Source organism: Zootoca vivipara, chromosome 7, assembly GCF_963506605.1.
Source record: "Zootoca vivipara chromosome 7, rZooViv1.1, whole genome shotgun sequence".
NCBI lineage: Eukaryota > Metazoa > Chordata > Lepidosauria > Squamata > Lacertidae > Zootoca > Zootoca vivipara.
The window spans coordinates 57825396-57842964 of NC_083282.1; the positions used below are offsets into that span (position 1 = coordinate 57825396).

The 17569-nt window shown below is 38.1% G+C and overlaps 1 protein-coding gene across 1 annotated transcript in view; it reads left to right on the forward strand.

Annotated features, from left to right (window-relative positions):
* Positions 1 to 17569, forward strand: part of LOC118088522 (membrane cofactor protein-like) — a 28454-nt gene that overhangs the window by 3490 nt on the left and 7395 nt on the right. The window contains exons 2-5 of the mRNA XM_060277138.1: positions 5874 to 6053; positions 8473 to 8664; positions 10594 to 10696; positions 15059 to 15144. Coding sequence (XP_060133121.1) covers positions 5874 to 6053; positions 8473 to 8664; positions 10594 to 10696; positions 15059 to 15144 — 561 coding nt within the window. The remainder of the gene's footprint in view (positions 1 to 5873; positions 6054 to 8472; positions 8665 to 10593; positions 10697 to 15058; positions 15145 to 17569) is intronic.

Here is a 17569-nt window from a genome sequence, read left to right on the forward strand (position 1 = left end):
TGTCCACTCCAAACAATCAGAAAACTATTGTTTCTATTCTATTCACTGAACTTCTTGAAAGTTAGCACTGAAGGGGTTGATTCTGTATTCATAGGTTTGTAGAACAATAATATTAAGGTCTTTTTTCTCAACTCTGTTCATGTTATAACATTTTTGCTGTGAAGAAGAGGCATGTGATCTCTGCTGAGTCAAATTCAGTTTTGAGAACTGCAAAAGTAAACCAAGCAAGCATCACTATCACCATTATTGTTCATTACGGTCCTGGAGGTATTGCTGAATAGACTGAGAGAAACTCCAAAGATTAAAGGAATTAAGTTGGGTGCAAAAGAATTTAAGTTAAAAGCCTTTGCAGATGATTTGGTCTTAACTTTGGAAAACCCTAGCGAAAGTGTTGCAGAAGCATTGGAAGAAATTGACAAATTTGAACAGTTGGCTGGGTTTAAGTTGAATAGAAGGAAAACAAAAATGGTGGTTAAGAATTTAAGCAAAGAAGGAAAAGAGGAAATTCAACAAAAATATGGCATTGAAGTGGCTAAAAAAGTAAAATATTTGGGGATTTGGATGACAGCAAAGAATATTAATTTATTTAATGACAATTATGAACCAGTGTGGAAGGAGATAAAGAAAGATCTAGAGATATGGAACAGAATGAAGTTGTCATTTATGGGACGAATAGCTGCTATTAAGATGAATGTGTTGCCCAAGGTGTTATTCTTGTTTCAAACAATTCCTATAATAAAAGGGACAGGTCAATTCAAAGAATGGCAGAAACTTATCAAGATTTGTCTGGCAGGGGAAGAAGCCAAGAATAAGATTCAAGTTATTGACTGATAGGAAAGAAAGAGGTGGATTCTCCATGCCAGACTTACGGTTATATTATGAAGCTTCCTGTCTCTGTTGGATAAGAGAATGGATAACACTGGAAAACACGGATTTGTTAGACCTAGAAGGTCACGACAACAGATTTGGATGGCATGCCTATCTATGGTATGAAAAGATTAAAACACACAAAGGTTTTTCAAATCATGTGATAAGGTCATTATTTGAAGTTTGGGAAATAAATAAGATGCTGTTAGAGACCAAAACGCCTTGGTGGATCTTACCAGTAGAGGTGCTGACAGTTAAAAAGTTAAATATGGAGAGGAGGAGGGCCACTTATGAAGAAATGTTGATAAAGTCAGATAGAGGTTGGAAATTAAAACCATTTGAAGAAATTAAGGAGGCTTTGACTGGATGGTTACAATATCAGGTGAATAATGTTTTGACAAAAGATAAGTGTCATGGATGGCTGGGGTTGGCTACTCCCGAGTAAGCACTCCACACATCGCCTGGATTTTCCGAGTTTTATTGTGCATGCTATATACAGTGCTGAGATGTCTCAAATCATATTCAAAAAATCCAACACCCCCTCCCAGTCTATTGTCTAAATACTGAACATCTGCATCTTACTCATATCTTCCCAGATTTAGGTGCTTGCACAAATCACTATGTTTCTGAAAAGTTAGAGGCTTGGTTTGACCATCAGCTACGTTATCTTCTGTGGGACAGTACTTTAACTGTATCAGATTTCTCTTAGATTGTTGGCAAACATTTTGGAAACGTATATCCATGTGTTTTGTTCTGGATTTAAAATTTCTGGTATTGGCCAAAGATATACAGGGTTGACAGTCTTCCCAGACCGTAATGGGTAACTCACACGTTCCTTGAACATCATTAACCAAACTAATATAATATTCTAGCTCTCTACATAATTCCGAAAGAGCACAAAACTCAGCTTCGGTAGAAGACAAAGTTATTAGACCTTGCTTCCTTGATTTCCATCCTATCAAGGAGTCTCCGAATTTGATGACCAGACCTGATACTGATTTTTGGTCAAGTTTGTCAAGTTTGCCCAGTCACTATCAACAAAACAACTAATTTGTTCAGTTCCAGAAGATGATAGCTTTAGGCAAAAATATGTGGTTCCTTTTAAATAACGGAAAATACATTTTACTCCAACCCAATCATGTTTCTTTGGTTCAGAAACTGATCTACTGAGTATACCAACTGCATATGCTAAATCCGGCCTACTCCACATGGATAAATATAATAAGCTTCCTATAGCAGACTGATATAACTCAGGACTTTCAAACTTTACATCATTTTCAGATTGAGCACTTTTTATAAAATCTACTTCCATAGGTGTCCGTACACTTTTATACTCAGACATGTTAAATCTTTGTAGTAGTAGCTGAATTTTACTTGTTTGATTTAACAGAAAACTTCCATCCTCAATTCTTGTGATTTGTACTCCTAGGTACTCATGTATTTTCCCTAGGTTTTTGTAGCTGTTTTGCAAAAGTTTGAATTTGAGCTTCAGTTTCAGCTACGTAAATCATATCATCAACAAAAACCGAAACTAGTTCTTTTTTATTATTTGAACCTCTTACATACAAACAATTGTCAGCCACACAACCTTTAAATCCCAAGCTTTCAAGCACATTATTTAGAAAAAATATTCCAATTTCTAGCGGATTGTTTTAGGCCGTAAATGGACTTATGCAACCGGTAAACTTGTCTAGGTTTTCCTTCTTTAAACCCTAAAGGTTGTTGCATATAAATTTCTTCTTCCAATGGTGAATTTAAATAGGCTGTGTCAACATCAAAATGGTTGACCTTTAGACCTCTTTGTGCTGCATAGACTGAGTTTAGAAAACTCAGCAATGGCCAGAGGATTGGAGAAGATCAATCTACATCCCAATTCCAAAGAAAGGCAGTGCCAAAGAATGCTCCAACTACCACACAATTGCGCTCATTTCACACGCTAGCAAGGTTATGCTTAAAATTCTACAAGGCAGGCTTAAGCAGTATGTGGACCGAGAACTCCCAGAAGTGCAAGCTGGATTTCGAAGGGGCAGAGGAACCAGAGACCAAATAGCAAACATGCGCTGGATTATGGAGAAAGCTAGAGAGTTCCAGAAAAACGTCTACTTCTGCTTCATTGACTATGCAAAAGCCTTTGACTGTGTCGACCACAACAAACTATGGCAAGTTCTTAAAGAAATGGGAGTGCCTGATGACCTCATCTGTCTCCTGAGAAATCTCTATGTGGGACAAGAAGCTACAGTTAGAACTGGATATGGAACAACTGATTGGTTCAAAATTGGGAAAGGAGTACGACAAGGCTGTACATTGTCTCCCTGCTTATTTAACTTATATGCAGAATTCATTATGCGAAAGGCTGGACTAGATGAATCCCAAGCTGGAATTAAGATTGCCGGAAGAAATATCAACAATCTCAGATATGCAGATGACACAACCTTGATGGCAGAAAGTGAGGAGGAATTAAAGAACCTTTTAATGAGGGTGAAAGAGGAGAGCGCAAAATATGGTCTGAAGCTCAACATAATAAAAAAAAACCAAGATCATGGCCACTGGTCCCATCACCTCCTGGCATATAGAAGGGGAAGAAATGGAGGCAGTGAGAGATTTTACCTTCTTGGTCTCCTTGATCACTGCAGATGGTGACAGCAGTCACGAAATTAAAAGACGCCTGCTTCTTGGGAGAAAAGCAATGACAAACCTAGACAGCATCTTAAAAAGCAGAGACATCACCTTGCCTACAAAGGTCCGTATAGTTAAAGCTATGGTTTTCCCAGTAGTGATGTATGGAAGTGAGAGCTGGACCATAAAGAAGGCTGATCGCCGAAGAATTGATGCTTTTGAATTATGGTGCTGGATGAGACTCTTGAGAGTCCCATGGACTGCAAGAAGATCAAACCTATCCACCCTGAAGGAAATCCGCCCTGAGTGCTCACTGGAAGGACAGATCGTGAAGCTGAGGCTCCAATACTTTGGCCACCTAGTGAGAAGAGAAGGGGACGACAGAGGATGAGATGGTTTGACAGTGTTCTCCTTTCCACCCTCTGTTGAAGCTGGCTCCGCCCCTGCTTCCCTGCATCCCAACTGCAGTAGCGGCTCCAGGATCCTGCTAGAGCCTTGGCACCTCCTTCCCCTCTTCTCTCTCTCCTGAGGCTCCAGGATCCTGCTGGAGCCCTGGAACCTCCTTCCTGCCTTGCTGCTTTCTGTCCCGTCTTGCCAGCTTGTGCATGTCTCTCTGACAATAAGAAATTAGGATTTGAAAAAAAGGTCCAAATTTCAAATAGAATTGTTGGGAGGCAGAGTAAAGTTATTGTCAAAGATGTATAATTTGTTGCTTGAATGGTGTACAAAAGATGAGTTGACGAAATATGTGATGATAAGATGGGCAAGAGATTTTTGGTATAATATTGAATATGATGCATGGTTGAAATTATGGAATGAAACATTGAAATTCATTGCATGTACCGCCTTGAAAGAAAATGTTATGAAAATGATGTAGAGATGGTATTTAACACCAGCTAAATTAGCAAAAATGTATAAAACAAGTAGTAAAAAGTGCTGGAAATGTCAAGAGAAAGATAGTGAATTCTATCATATCATGCAAAAAGGTGAAAAGATACTGGGAAATGATATATAATGAATTGAAAAAGATGTTCAGATACACCTTTCCCAAAAAACCTGAAGCTTTTCTATTGGGTATAATGGGAGGGGAAATTGCTAAAGAAGATAAGAGATTGTTTATGTATGCTACAACCGCGGCAAGAACTTTATTGGCCCAAAAATGGAAACTACAGGACTTGCTGACAGTTGAGGAGTGGAGGACGAAGATGATGGACTATGCAGAATTAGCCAAGTTGACCCACGGGATCCGATACCAGGGGGAAACAAGGTTCCAAAAAGAATGGAGTAAATCCGTTGAATACATGGAGAGAAACTGTAGAAGTTTAAGGACACTTGCAGGACTAAAATAAATCCTACGAACTGACTTTGAATAAGTAGGTAAAAAAAACTGCGGGATAAGAGTGGAAAAACAAAGCCGAAGGATGGGAGGGAGGGAAATCTTGAATTTAATTTCAAATAATAGTGTTGTAGCATTAGATGCTTGCCACCCTGGACTGCTTTGGGAGGTAATACAGTTTTTAAATACTGTAACCAAATAAATGTGTGAGAAATGCACAAAAATCTGTTTTGATGAGGGGGGGATTTAGTAATTAGACCTAGTTTCCAGCGTGCATATATGGGTTGAACATTGCCTTCTGTTATTTATGTTTGTGTTTTCCTGTGTGACTTATTTGATCCTCCTTTTTGTCTTTTCTTTGCTGCCCCTCCCCATATACAATTTGATGTCAAGTCATATTCTTCATCGATTTACCACAATGCAGATCTTCTCCTTAGTTACCTTGGCAAAAACCTCTGGTCTTCCGTGTAAGGGAAAGCCTGGGCAAAATACATCTTTAAAAGATGTTTGAAGCACCTGATGGTTGTTGCTTCTCGTATGGCAGGAGGAAGAACATTTCATAGCACAAGGGCAATGGTGGAGAAACCTGATTTTATTGGTATTTGTCACTCCACCCAGTTTTGTCTCTGGCCCTGCCTGCTATTAGCATTTGGTCTTGAAAGGTTTTTCAAAAGGGAATGTGGCCTTGAAAGCTGAATACGGTTCCCTACCCCTTCCCTAGAGGGGCATTCTGGCCAGAATTCTGAACTTGGAAATGTATAAGAATTTATAAGAGAGCATCATTTCACTGCTAGTATCATGAGTTTGCACAAGAGAAGATTCAGAAAGGCTCAGTTTTAAATTTCAAAGAGTACATAGTATAAAACACTTTCACATGTGTATTTTCAATTGTTCTTTCATATCTTAGTTATAATAATTTGCTTTTTTAAAAATACTTACTGGTATTTTTATTACTTATGTTTTATTACATTAACTATCAGAACAAATATGGTGAAATAGTGAACAATGTTTTTAGTTCAAAAGACTTAACATCTTTAACTATTGTGTTTTAAAGGGGACCGAAAAAGGTGTAAAATTGAGAAGTTACCAGTGTTTTCCTTTTCTGAGATCATCCATGAAATACCTGGTTATGCTGAATATGGATGCAAAAAAGGTTTTGCCAGATTCCCTTCAAAACCAAATATGATTCATTGCATTGATGGAAACTGGACACCATTGGAAGACCCCTGTGGTGGTGTGTTGTAATTTTTGTTGTTCATATAAAGTTGCTGTAATGTTATAAACTCAAGAAAAGTTGAACATCTTCTATTTTGTGGTTGTGATTATATTCTATAATACTTTAACAGATTAGAGATCTGAGCCAAAACTAACAAAATGAGTTTCAGTGGAGACATATGTAAGGCTCTACACTTAGCCAGGAATAACCAGATTCTCAAATATAAGATGAGGGATACTTGGCTTGTCAGCAATGTGAAAAGAATCTAGGGGTATTAATAGACCATAGGCTTAATGAGCCAACAGTGCAATGCATCAGCAAAAAAGCTAATGCTGTTCTTGGCAACAGAAGTATAGTGTCGAGATCAGGGAAGTCATAGTATCACTATTCTGCCTTGGTCAGACCACATCTGCAGAACTTTGTTCAGTCATGGGCACCACAGTTGAAGAAGGGTATTTCAAGCTGGAACATGTGCAGTTGAAGGCGACCAAGATGACCAAGGGTCTGGAAACACAGTCTTATGAGGAATGGTTGAGGGAGTTACCAGTAGTTGTGCTTAGTATGGAAAAGAGGAGACTGAAAAGTGATATGACAGACATCTTCAAATATCTTAAGGGCTGTCACATGGAAGATGTTTTAGAATGTTTACTAGAATCCAGTAAGCCTCATGACCCTGCACAGGTACTGTTGGTACCCATCACTTTCCTGTTGTATTTGCTATGAGTTTCCAACCTTTTTTAAAACAAGAACAAGAACTTCAATTTCATCTTCTTCCATTCTTTTTCCATGAGTCGGTAGCTTTCCCCTGTAAATTCACTCCAAATCATATGCAGAATCCTTTCTCTTCAACTCTATCTCTGCCAGCTCAGGATGTCTCTTAGTCTCTCCATCCATGACTTCATTCCACTCCTCCAACATTAATTGCTGTAATATGCCAACAGTCAATGGGGTGTCCAACAATGCATTTGCCATACGGAATGGTCTTAGTCATATTAGCAGCTCAGTCTCTACCTTAAAATCTCCAGTGGCTCTACCTTAAGAGCTTCAGTCTCCCGTCTTCACCTGAAGGTCTTCACAGGATTCCTTATTGGGAAGATTTCTAGCAATTGGGATACCATTTAGCCATTTAAAAATTTCTAAGTTGCAAATAATTAAAACATGCATTTTGTTTTGCTTTCAGTCTTTTGGTAATCATCTCTTCTTCAGCCAGCAGTTAGCTCACAATCCAGATGTAAATCTCAAATGGCAGACTGATAACATCTCAGCCGTAATTTAAGCTTCTTGGTCCGCGCATGGAAAGCTGCTTTTTCAGAGCACCTGAGATTAATCCCTTGTTCATTGAGTGAATTTGACTGCCAAGATTTACAGCTTGGCTATCACAAATCACAACAAGCTGTTAACAGGAGGCGTTGACTTCACCATTTCCTTCCCCAGACATCTAGGAAAGCCTCTGTTATGATGATCTAGCATAGCAAAAATTGGATCAGACATGTTATGTGGAGTTTCATACTTCATCTCAAACAGCAGGATATGTTCTGCTAATGCCATTTTATTCTGCATTTGTAGGCCTTGTTAGCACAGTTCAAATGTCGAATAAGTTTCTTTTAGACCTCTTAAAGGTGTGCCAGGAAGCCTCCAGCAGAAGGAACTGAATATGAAGCAGGGGTGGCTGAATGTGGTCTGGATCATGGGTTTATTGTTCTTGGCAAATTCCAGAAATGGCCAAAGCATTGGATTCCTTGACAGAAAGGCAGTATATTCAGGCAGTAAAACAAAAAACAAACAAACAAAAAAGATGAAGATGAAGGCTTTGGGCTCGAAGGGATGGCATGGCAAGGGAGCTAAGTGATGAAGGTATTGGAGCTACAGTATCCTATGGCCTGTCACTCATTCTATTTTTCCCCCCCAGCAGTCAGGTCAACAGCTGCAGCCTATTTTTTTTTAATTGAGATAAATGGAATATACTTTCCTTATGCCAGTTCTGTCATCTAGATTTCCCCAGTTTCAAGCAGAAAATTTCACATTTAAGCTGTATTCCTGTACACACTTTAATTCTGAGTAAATATCAGCACCAGTTGGCAGAGTGACAGCAGTTACCTGACCTTCCATGACCAGCATTGCTGCACAAAACCAGGAGTGGGAGGAGGCTGGTGTGCTACAAATGCACCAACAACCAACCTGGTGCTTTTAGTGGTGTTTTCACCATGCTGACCCCACTATCGTGGCTGGTAAACATGCACAGATTGTGGTCTTAATCTTTCAGTTCATTAAACTCCATAGATTGCTATGTCAGCTTGTTTTTTTTGTGATAAAACAGGAAAGCAGGCAGGATGCAGGCAGTCTGTTAACAGTGGTGAATCTTCTAACATTCTTACGTTTGCATCATTCTAGTTTCTAACATGGTGTCATAAGTTGTTATATTGCTTTTTGTTTGCAGAAGTCTGCCCCTTTCCACCAAAGCAAACTAGAGCTAAACTAAAAGATGAGTTTGGAACATCAGTATTGTTTCCTGTTGGGATGGTAGTACACTATGTATGTAAGGCAGGATTTGAACAAGTTCCTGGCATCTTGAATACTATTACCTGTGGTAGAAATCTGAAGTGGTCACCGCTTGCAAAGTTCTGTAAAGGTACATCATCTTTTGCTTTTGATTTATTATAATGATTTGCAGATATTTATGAACAAAGACAAACCAGAATTTGTTTTTAAAAAGATAAAGTCCCCAGAACATGCAGGTCCTTGGATATTATTAAGATGAAATGTTTTTTTGTTTTGGCCACAAAAACATATTAGTGGTTTGGTGAACAGGGAAATTAAAAAGTAGCCATATGACTCAGTTTGAAACATGTTTTAACTAGGGAATGTAAATGCTGCAGCTGTTTGACTTGATACATTTACATTTAACCCTTCCTTCAAAGAGCTCAGATATCATATGGTATGTATTTTTCTAAAGACATTGTTTTCTTCACCTTCTATTTTATCCCACGAATCCTGTGGATTTAGGTTAGGTTGAGAGACAGTGGCTGTCCTTAAGTCGCCCATTGAGCTTCATGTCTGAAAGGAGATATGGACTTTGACCCGCCTAATCCTAGCTCCACACTCCAACCCCTACAGCACACTGACTATACAAATAACTGCTTTTGCAGTAAGAAGGCAAGTGCTATTTCTGACAAAAATCTAACTGCATAGCCACCTTAATCTATGCTGAGTTTTGCATGATGAGGCAGCCAGGCAAGAGAATAAATATATTGATTTTGAATTTGTCAAGAATAGCAAGTTGCAGTCTTGTAGAGGTGAAAGAAGCAAACATCCCAGATTTTATGCAAAGTTTTTTAAATACCTGATGCTAAGTAATTTTGTGGCATCTGTTACAACTATGCTGTAACCCAGTGGCAGGATAATTCACACAGCATCCTCTTCACAACATGCAGCACCTCCTCTACCCAGGTGATAGTGCAGTACTAGCACTTTCTTATTTGTACTAATCTTCTGCGGAAGATTAAATAAATATGAGTGATGCCCACTTGCATTGGAAAGGCATCCAAAAACACAACATTCTTATTCAAGATGTGCAAGAGATTGGTTTGTTTACTCATTGCATTTGCTGATCTGTTTTCATAAGATTTTAAGATGGTGTACTTCAACAGTTGAAAATCAGCTGATGGTTCAAAGGGGCAGTTTGAACAGTTTTGTTAAAATATGTGAAGGAAAAATGTAAAATAACAAAGTATGGCACTTTGAAGATCTCTCGCATGGTGATCATTGACAGTGTCCGGGCAGAACAATGGGGGTAGAGACACTTCTTCAGGTATACTGGACTGAGGCCGTTTAGGGCTTTAAAGGTCAGCACCAACACTCTGAATTGTGCTCGGAAATGGCCTTGGTCCACAATACCTGAAGGAGCGTCTCCACCCCCATTGTTCTGCCTGGACACTGAGGTCCACCGCTGAGGGCCTTCTGGCGGTTCCCTCGTTGCAAGAAACCAAGTTGCAGGGAACCAGGCAAAGGGCTTTCTCGGTAGTGGCACCCGCCCTGTGGAATGCCCTCCCATCAGATGTCAAAGAGAAAAACAACTACCAGACTTAGAAGATATCTGAAGGCAGCCCTGTTTACGGAAGCTTTTAATGTTTATTAGATTATTGTATTTTAATATTTTGCTGGAAATTGCCCAGAGTGGCTGGAGAAACCCAGTCAGATGGGTGGGGTATAAAAATAAATTATTATTATTATTATTATTATTATTATTATTATTATTATTATTATTATTATTTATTACTACTATTTTATGTGTAGTTAATGATCCTGGCAAATATATTCAGAATAATGCTTGGTTTTAAAAAGGATATTTGCTAGGATTGTGAACTGTAGACATAAGAGATCTTGAATGTTACTACGTTATTTTATCCATTATCTTAGATATAGTTTGCTTTCCTTCATGTTCTTCATGCAATTTGTCAAAACTGTCCTCCTTTTATTAATGGCAGACCTGTCAAAAATATTGTTTGTTACTTTTTCTGGTTTTGTATGTTTAATTCCAGAATGCTTTTTTTTCCCCCAGGAAAAACGTGCGAGATTCCAACACCAATAAATGATGGAAGTATTTTCTCATTTAATTCAGAATACACCACTGGAGCAAGAATTCTTTATATGTGTGTTCAAGGGTAAGGAAACAGCATTAAAGGCCACCAATAACATTTCCAATATACTTTTGCTCTTAATTGTTTTTTCAGAAACTAGTAAAATTGGCAGCACTTTGTAACTGAAGATGCAATCAGTTAAGTTCAGGAGGAGAATCTAAATTTATTATTATTATTATTATTATTATTATTATTATTATTATTATCAGTATAAATTTCATTATTATATATGTATACCATGCCTTTTACCCTGGGGAGGGACAAGGTGGCTTGCAGATAAAAATAAAAACAATTAAAAACAAAGGGAGAAAATAATTAAAAATCAATTAAAAATTGATGGGGTTTCGCACACACACACACACACACAAACACAGAATAAAACATTACTGAAAAACATAAGGATACATTCAAAGCAGCATAATTAACAGGAAACTTAAATATAATCCTCCAGTTGAAGCAAGTCCTAGCCAAAAAAACCTTTACCAAGTTGAGACAGCAACTCATGTCTTCAGATCAGGAACAAAATCCAGTAAGGACCTACAAGATTCTGGTCCAAGAATTTTCACCCTACTTGGGCCACAATCCCCAATCCACAGTAAGAGCAGCCGCCCCTATATCCCGACCATGGTTTGATAAAGATTGTATTAAGGCCAAAGAAGCCCTCATGTCGGCATATTCAAATTTTAAAAATAATGGCTGGGTATCACCACACATAAATCTAACGCAAGTAGCCAAATTCAATCAACGCTATAAAAATATTCTAAAACAGAAAAAGAAGAAAGCAACTGCAGATTTATGGGAACGCCTTATTAAAGCGGCTAAGCTTAAAAATCCGACATTATTTTGGCATGTTATATCTTATAGTGAGAGTAGACGTCCAAATTCAGAAATATATATTACCCCTGAGAGATGGGAATTGCACTTCAGGCAAATGTATGAAGATTCTGATTCTGTCGAGACCCCAGATGTGTCGACTTTGAAAGACTTACCAGAATGGAATCTATGGCGTGTCTTGAAAAAGATGCGGCACAGCATGCTGAAGCATAAGGTAAAAAAACCCTATCTTCTCACTAGCAACATCCAGCTGTGCCATTTCGCCTGGTACGCTCCATGTGCATTTCTGCTGCCAAAGTCTAAAAAAACTTTCTTTCCAGTTCAAATCAGCAGAGTTTGATCAGCAGCCAGAATGCTTCAGCCTCCGTGTCTGCAAATAACTGTTGGTGACTCCTTTCTCATTAAAACGCAGATGTTTATTTAAGAAAACTCCGCAGCCGAGGGTTTTGCTCACTCCCAGCTGGAGAGCTACACACACAGTACAGAAATAATAAGGACGTCTCACATTACACAGAGAATGCAACAGTACACAGCATTCCTGGATGTTGACGTCATAGGCCTGTGATTGCAGGGCAAACACTGAGCTACTTAACCCTCTCAGCTCGCACCTCCTCTTGTCCTGCATCGCAGGGGTAGTGTAAGAACTCTTTTACACAAGACACAAACCATTACAGAATTCCCTGGAATAAAAATAAATTCTTCCAGTAGCACCTTAGAGACAAACTAAGTTCTCATAGGTATGAGCTTTCATGTGCATGCACACTTCTTCAGGTATCTGATTGCAGGGTGAACGCTGAGCTATTTAATCCTCTCAGCTCACAGAATCCAGTTACCACACATGAGATTGATTCTCTGTTGTCCAGATCTCGAGTAGGAAAAGCGCCGGGTGAGGATCTAATTCCTTTAGAGTTGTGTAAGGTGAACAAAGAATGGTGGTGCCCGGTACTAGCATCATTATTTACGTATATTGATAGCACAGGACATATTCCAAAGGACTGGGGGACGGCCATTATTATTCCCATTTATAAAAAAGGGAGTAAGTTGGACCCAGGAAATTATAGGCCAATAAGCTTACTTAATACTGCGAGTAAATTGTACACTTTTCATCTTAAAGATAAAGTTCTTGAATGGCTTGAGGCGGAGTCCCAAATTGCTGACGAACAGGCAGGATTTCGAAAAGGAAGAACGACCACGGACCACTGCTTAGTCCTACTACATCTAATTGAGAAATATACAACCAATAAATCCTCTTCCCAGTTCACAGCTTTTATAGATATAAAAACTGCCTTTGATTCCATTTCGCAAACTAAGCTCAGGGAAAAGTTGAAAGTTTCATCAGTTGATCCTCGCCTATTCCAGCTTATACGATTGTTATATTCTCATGGTGCGTTGCTCACAACAGGGCCATCTCATGAGTCCAGTGCCCACCAAGCGGGGAGTCAAGCAGAGATGTGTATTAGCCCCTCTATTATTCAATTACTTCATTAATGATGTTATATCTAAATTATCTGAATTAGATTTCCATCCACCCCAACTGGCAGAAAGGAAAATATCCATATTATCACATGCAGATGATGCCCTGATTCTATCTAGGACTCCTGTTGGGTTACGACAGGTGCTTCGTTCCCTGGCTGATTATTGTCAAGAGAACCATCTTATTATCAACTACCAAAAGACTAAAGTAATGTCCTTTGCTAAACATCCCAAAATTCGAACATGGAGTATAAATGGTCGAAGAATTGAACAAGTGCATACAGTGGTACCTCAACTTACGAACGACTCGACAACCAAATTTTTTGACTTACAAATGGGGCAAATGACCGCATGCTTACGAATTTCTTGACATCTGAACGGAAACCGTGGCGGTTTTAGATAGGGTTTTTCGACTTACGAATTTTTAGATGGGGTTGCTTTGACTTACAAATTTTTCCGTTTCCAATGCATTCCTATGGGAAATCACGTTTCCAGTGGCGCTTTTCGACCTATGAAGATGCTTTTGGAACGGATTAAATTCGTAAGTCGAGGCACCACTGTAGTTTTAAGTACTCAGGAATAGTTTTCCATGATAAAGGGCTAAGGAAAGCCCATATAACCCATGTAGTAACCGAAGCTCATAAGACCTCTACTGTAATACTAAGCTTTTTAAGAACAACAGGCGTTCACTATATACTGGCGGCACTAAAGCTTTATGAGGCGACGGCACAGGCTCAACTACTCTATGGGGCTCAACTCTGTGCCCCTCCCCCTAATCTAACCCTACTAGAGACAGTCCAGATTAAGTTCATCAGAGCGGGTCTCCAGACACCTCCTTGCTTGTCAAATGCTGCTCTGTGGTTAGAAACAGGAATGATACGTGTGGAGGCCAGAATCTGGATACAAGCCTGTAATCTATGGCTGAAATTACATCTTAACCCTCAGGGCCTGGCCCCACTGATACTGAAAGAAAAGTACCAATCTTCTTGGAGCAGAGCCATTGAAAATAAGTTGTTAAACATAGGCCTCCAACCAACTTATCTCATTTCCTGCGGCTATAATACAGCTAGGAATATAGTTAAACAGAGAATAATTGATATTGAGAGGCAAAATGACCTAAATAAGGTCCCCCTTTTCTGACTCTGGAAGAACGAAGATACTTGTCGCTTCCAGCTGAATATCTAACTCAACTAGAGATACCATCTCACAGAAGGGCGTTCACTCTGGCCAGGTATCACATTCTGCCTTCAGCTGTTTTATACGGGAAGTTCAGATGGGTCCTGTGCAATTGCCCGCGCAATTCTGGAGAAGTTGAGACCATTGACCATGTATTCTTCTCTTGCTTTATTTATAGAGACTTGCGAAACAAATTATCTCAAAGATGAGCTTCCTGAACAATCCAAAGAATTCCATACAAAATGGCTCCTTTCAGACTCCAACCCAAATGTCACTGCCATGGTGGCAAGATTTTGCACCAATGCTATTAAAATCATGTGCACTTATACAGGAGGCACTCAAATTAACTCCTGCTCAGAGTTAGAAAAATTCCGTTTTTAATTTATAGTGTATAGTAAATAATTTTTATATATTATCTAAAGATCTAATGATGGCTGATCCCTTTTTAGATAAATTATTTTAGTTTATTTTAAAATTTTAATTTTGATGATGTAATGCAATAATTTATTGTACTGGTCGGTGACCGTAATAAAGATTTGATTGATTGATCCTAAAAATTTAAAAATAATACATTATAAAAGAGGTTAACTACAGAATGCACATTTAACACAGAGAAGTTAACTATTTTTATCTTAAACATTTTAGAAGAAAACATTAGTTTAAAAAAAAGTTCAATATAAAATGCACTTTTAAAACAGCATAATAAGCATAGAAGACATGAAGAATCAGGGCTAGATCGAGCAGTACCTCCCAGCTGCAATCTTGAAATTTTAAGGGCAGTAAGACCTTGTCTTGATTGGAGTAGACCTGAACAGCACCACTCTATGAACTGCCTACCAACTGTACTTCTGATTTATATGGATTGAGCATCAATTGGTTGGATTTTTTATCCTGTACATTCAGATACACAATGATTGGGAAACGTACGAACAGATGTCAGGATTATGGAAGTGATGTTCGCTGGAGTAATCCACCTCCACGTTGTGTGCGTAAGTAGTTAAATTATTTACAAATTTGGAGTGATATGTTTTGTGATTAACAGCACAGTTGTTTTCTTGGAAGTCTGTTTCACTGTGTTCAGTGGAGGTTTGTACCCAGGTAGGGATATAGAGGATTGCACCTGAAGGCTGCATTCCTATGAACACTTCCTTAGGAGAAAGCCCTATATTGAACTCAGTGGGACAATTGGGCTATGAATTTTCCTTAAAATTTAGTAAACATGGACATTAAAGTTACAGGTAGGTAGCCGTGTTGGTCTGAGTCGAAGCAAAATAAAAAAATTCCTTCAGTAGCACCTTAAAGACCAACTAAGTTTATATTTTGGTATGAGCTTTCGTGTGCATGCACACTGTGTATCTGAAGAAGTGTGCATGCACACGAAAGCTCATACCAAAATATAAACTTAGTTGGTCTTTAAGGTGCTACTGAAGGAATTTTTTTATTTTGCATGGACATTAAAGTAAGCGAATTAGTTAGTTCCTATTCTGTGTTTGTTTCACAGCTATTCATAAGTCTGTTCTGTCTCATTTCTATAGTAACCTGCTAATTAAAAATAGCCACATGGAAATACATACTGAAGCATGTATATTCTCACAAAAATGCATTACTTTTTTCTGTTTTTGTATATTTTTGTTAATTTTAATAAATAAAATTACAACATAGATTATCCATAAAAAGCTCATATTCAACAGATAATTCAATCAAACGAAGAGAAATACAGGGACGAATCATACATTTCTAAACATATTTTATCCTAAAGTTGTGTTTTCATCTTTTTTAAAAAATCAAAAATCACACCTGAAATTTTGGAGTGCAAAATCTGAAGGACGACTTTATTCTGATTCCTTGCATTAGTTTGGAAGTTGTGAATACAGAAAGTTAGGTACTGGAATTTGCAAAGAATGAATTCCTCAAGCATTTTCAAAATGTAGTATGTTATGCATGCAATACAAGTAAAGAAAATAAAAATTTTTAGTTATAGGGTTTACAGTTTTGTTATTTAACATGCTATTGTAGATGTCTAAATGAGATCTCCAAGTTTAGACTAATCAACATATACCGGTATCAACATATATCTAAATTATACTGAACGTTGAGCTTCTTGTTGGTAATTTTCTGGTTTGCACTTTCTTAAGCTATTTTAAACAACACCAACCTCCCAGATTGGGTTTAGGTAATGTTAATTCAGCCAGGAGTAAATAAATAATGTCTCGTCAGTTGTAAATGGGTTTTGTCCATACACGTGTTTAACTGACAGTGACTATGGTAAGGATTTTTTTATTTCATAAAATTTACACAGCTTGATTGTAAAACAAAAAACTCTCAAAGTGGCTATGGCAGATCACAGTCTAGAAAATTTCACAAAAGAATTTGCTAAAAACTTCTATGAATAGGTGAAATCAGATAAGAGGTAAAAAGGGAGAACTTTGTGAGAATATATATACAGATACACCCAAAGGCATACAGAAGGCATTTGAAGAAGGTAAGTGCTGCTGGTTGTACAGGCGACTCCCCACCTACACAAGGGTTACATTCCAGCACTCCACAAATTACTTTCTTCTTTAGGTTCCATAAGGAAAAGGATTCAGATTGCATGTAAAGGTTAGTGTACGTGGTTAGTAGGGTTACATATAGAGATCTAAATAGATATTCCTCAGCATTAATAGCATTCTTCATTTATGAAAAAGTATAAAACAGAATGTTTGCACGTGCAGCTATTTGAATATAGAAAGTTAAACTGGTCTGGAATCTGCTCAGTGCTTGAATACTTTATGTACTTAACCTATTTGTGCTACCTTGAGTTGCATGATGGTAAAAGGCAGATTATCAGTGTAACTTAAAATGTGGTGTAATAACAAAGGTTAGGTTTAAATACACTTAAATGTGCACATTTATCTTGAGCTTACTTTTCAAGTAGCTATGCATAGGATTGTACAATAAGGAACATCAGCTGCAGAAATTAATGGGGCAGTTCTGACAATTATTCTATGAAGCTGGGAATGAGTGCTTGACCCAAGCATCTTCTCCTCTCCCTCTTCTCCTCCCCCCCTGGTTGTGCATCAATTTCAGTATTAAGATCCTGGCTTGTATTAAGGCAGAGTTCTCTGTTAACATAAGAAGCAGGAACTTCTGGCTTACTTTCTATTAATCTAACAGGAAAATAAGCCAAGATATTGAGTGTATTTCAGTACTTCCAAAAAGTCTTCCTGTCTGCACAGAACTGCAGATGTGCTCCTGTATGTGCAACTCCACAGAGAATTACTCAGAGAATCACAACCAATGGTAATACCCTGCTGCCAAAATGTGAGCCTCTCTTATTATGATTTTGTTCATTTTTGGTAAAATAAAAAAATAAATTTAACTGAGAAAATCCAATAGGCATTTAAGATAAGGTAAAGGGACCCCTGACCATTA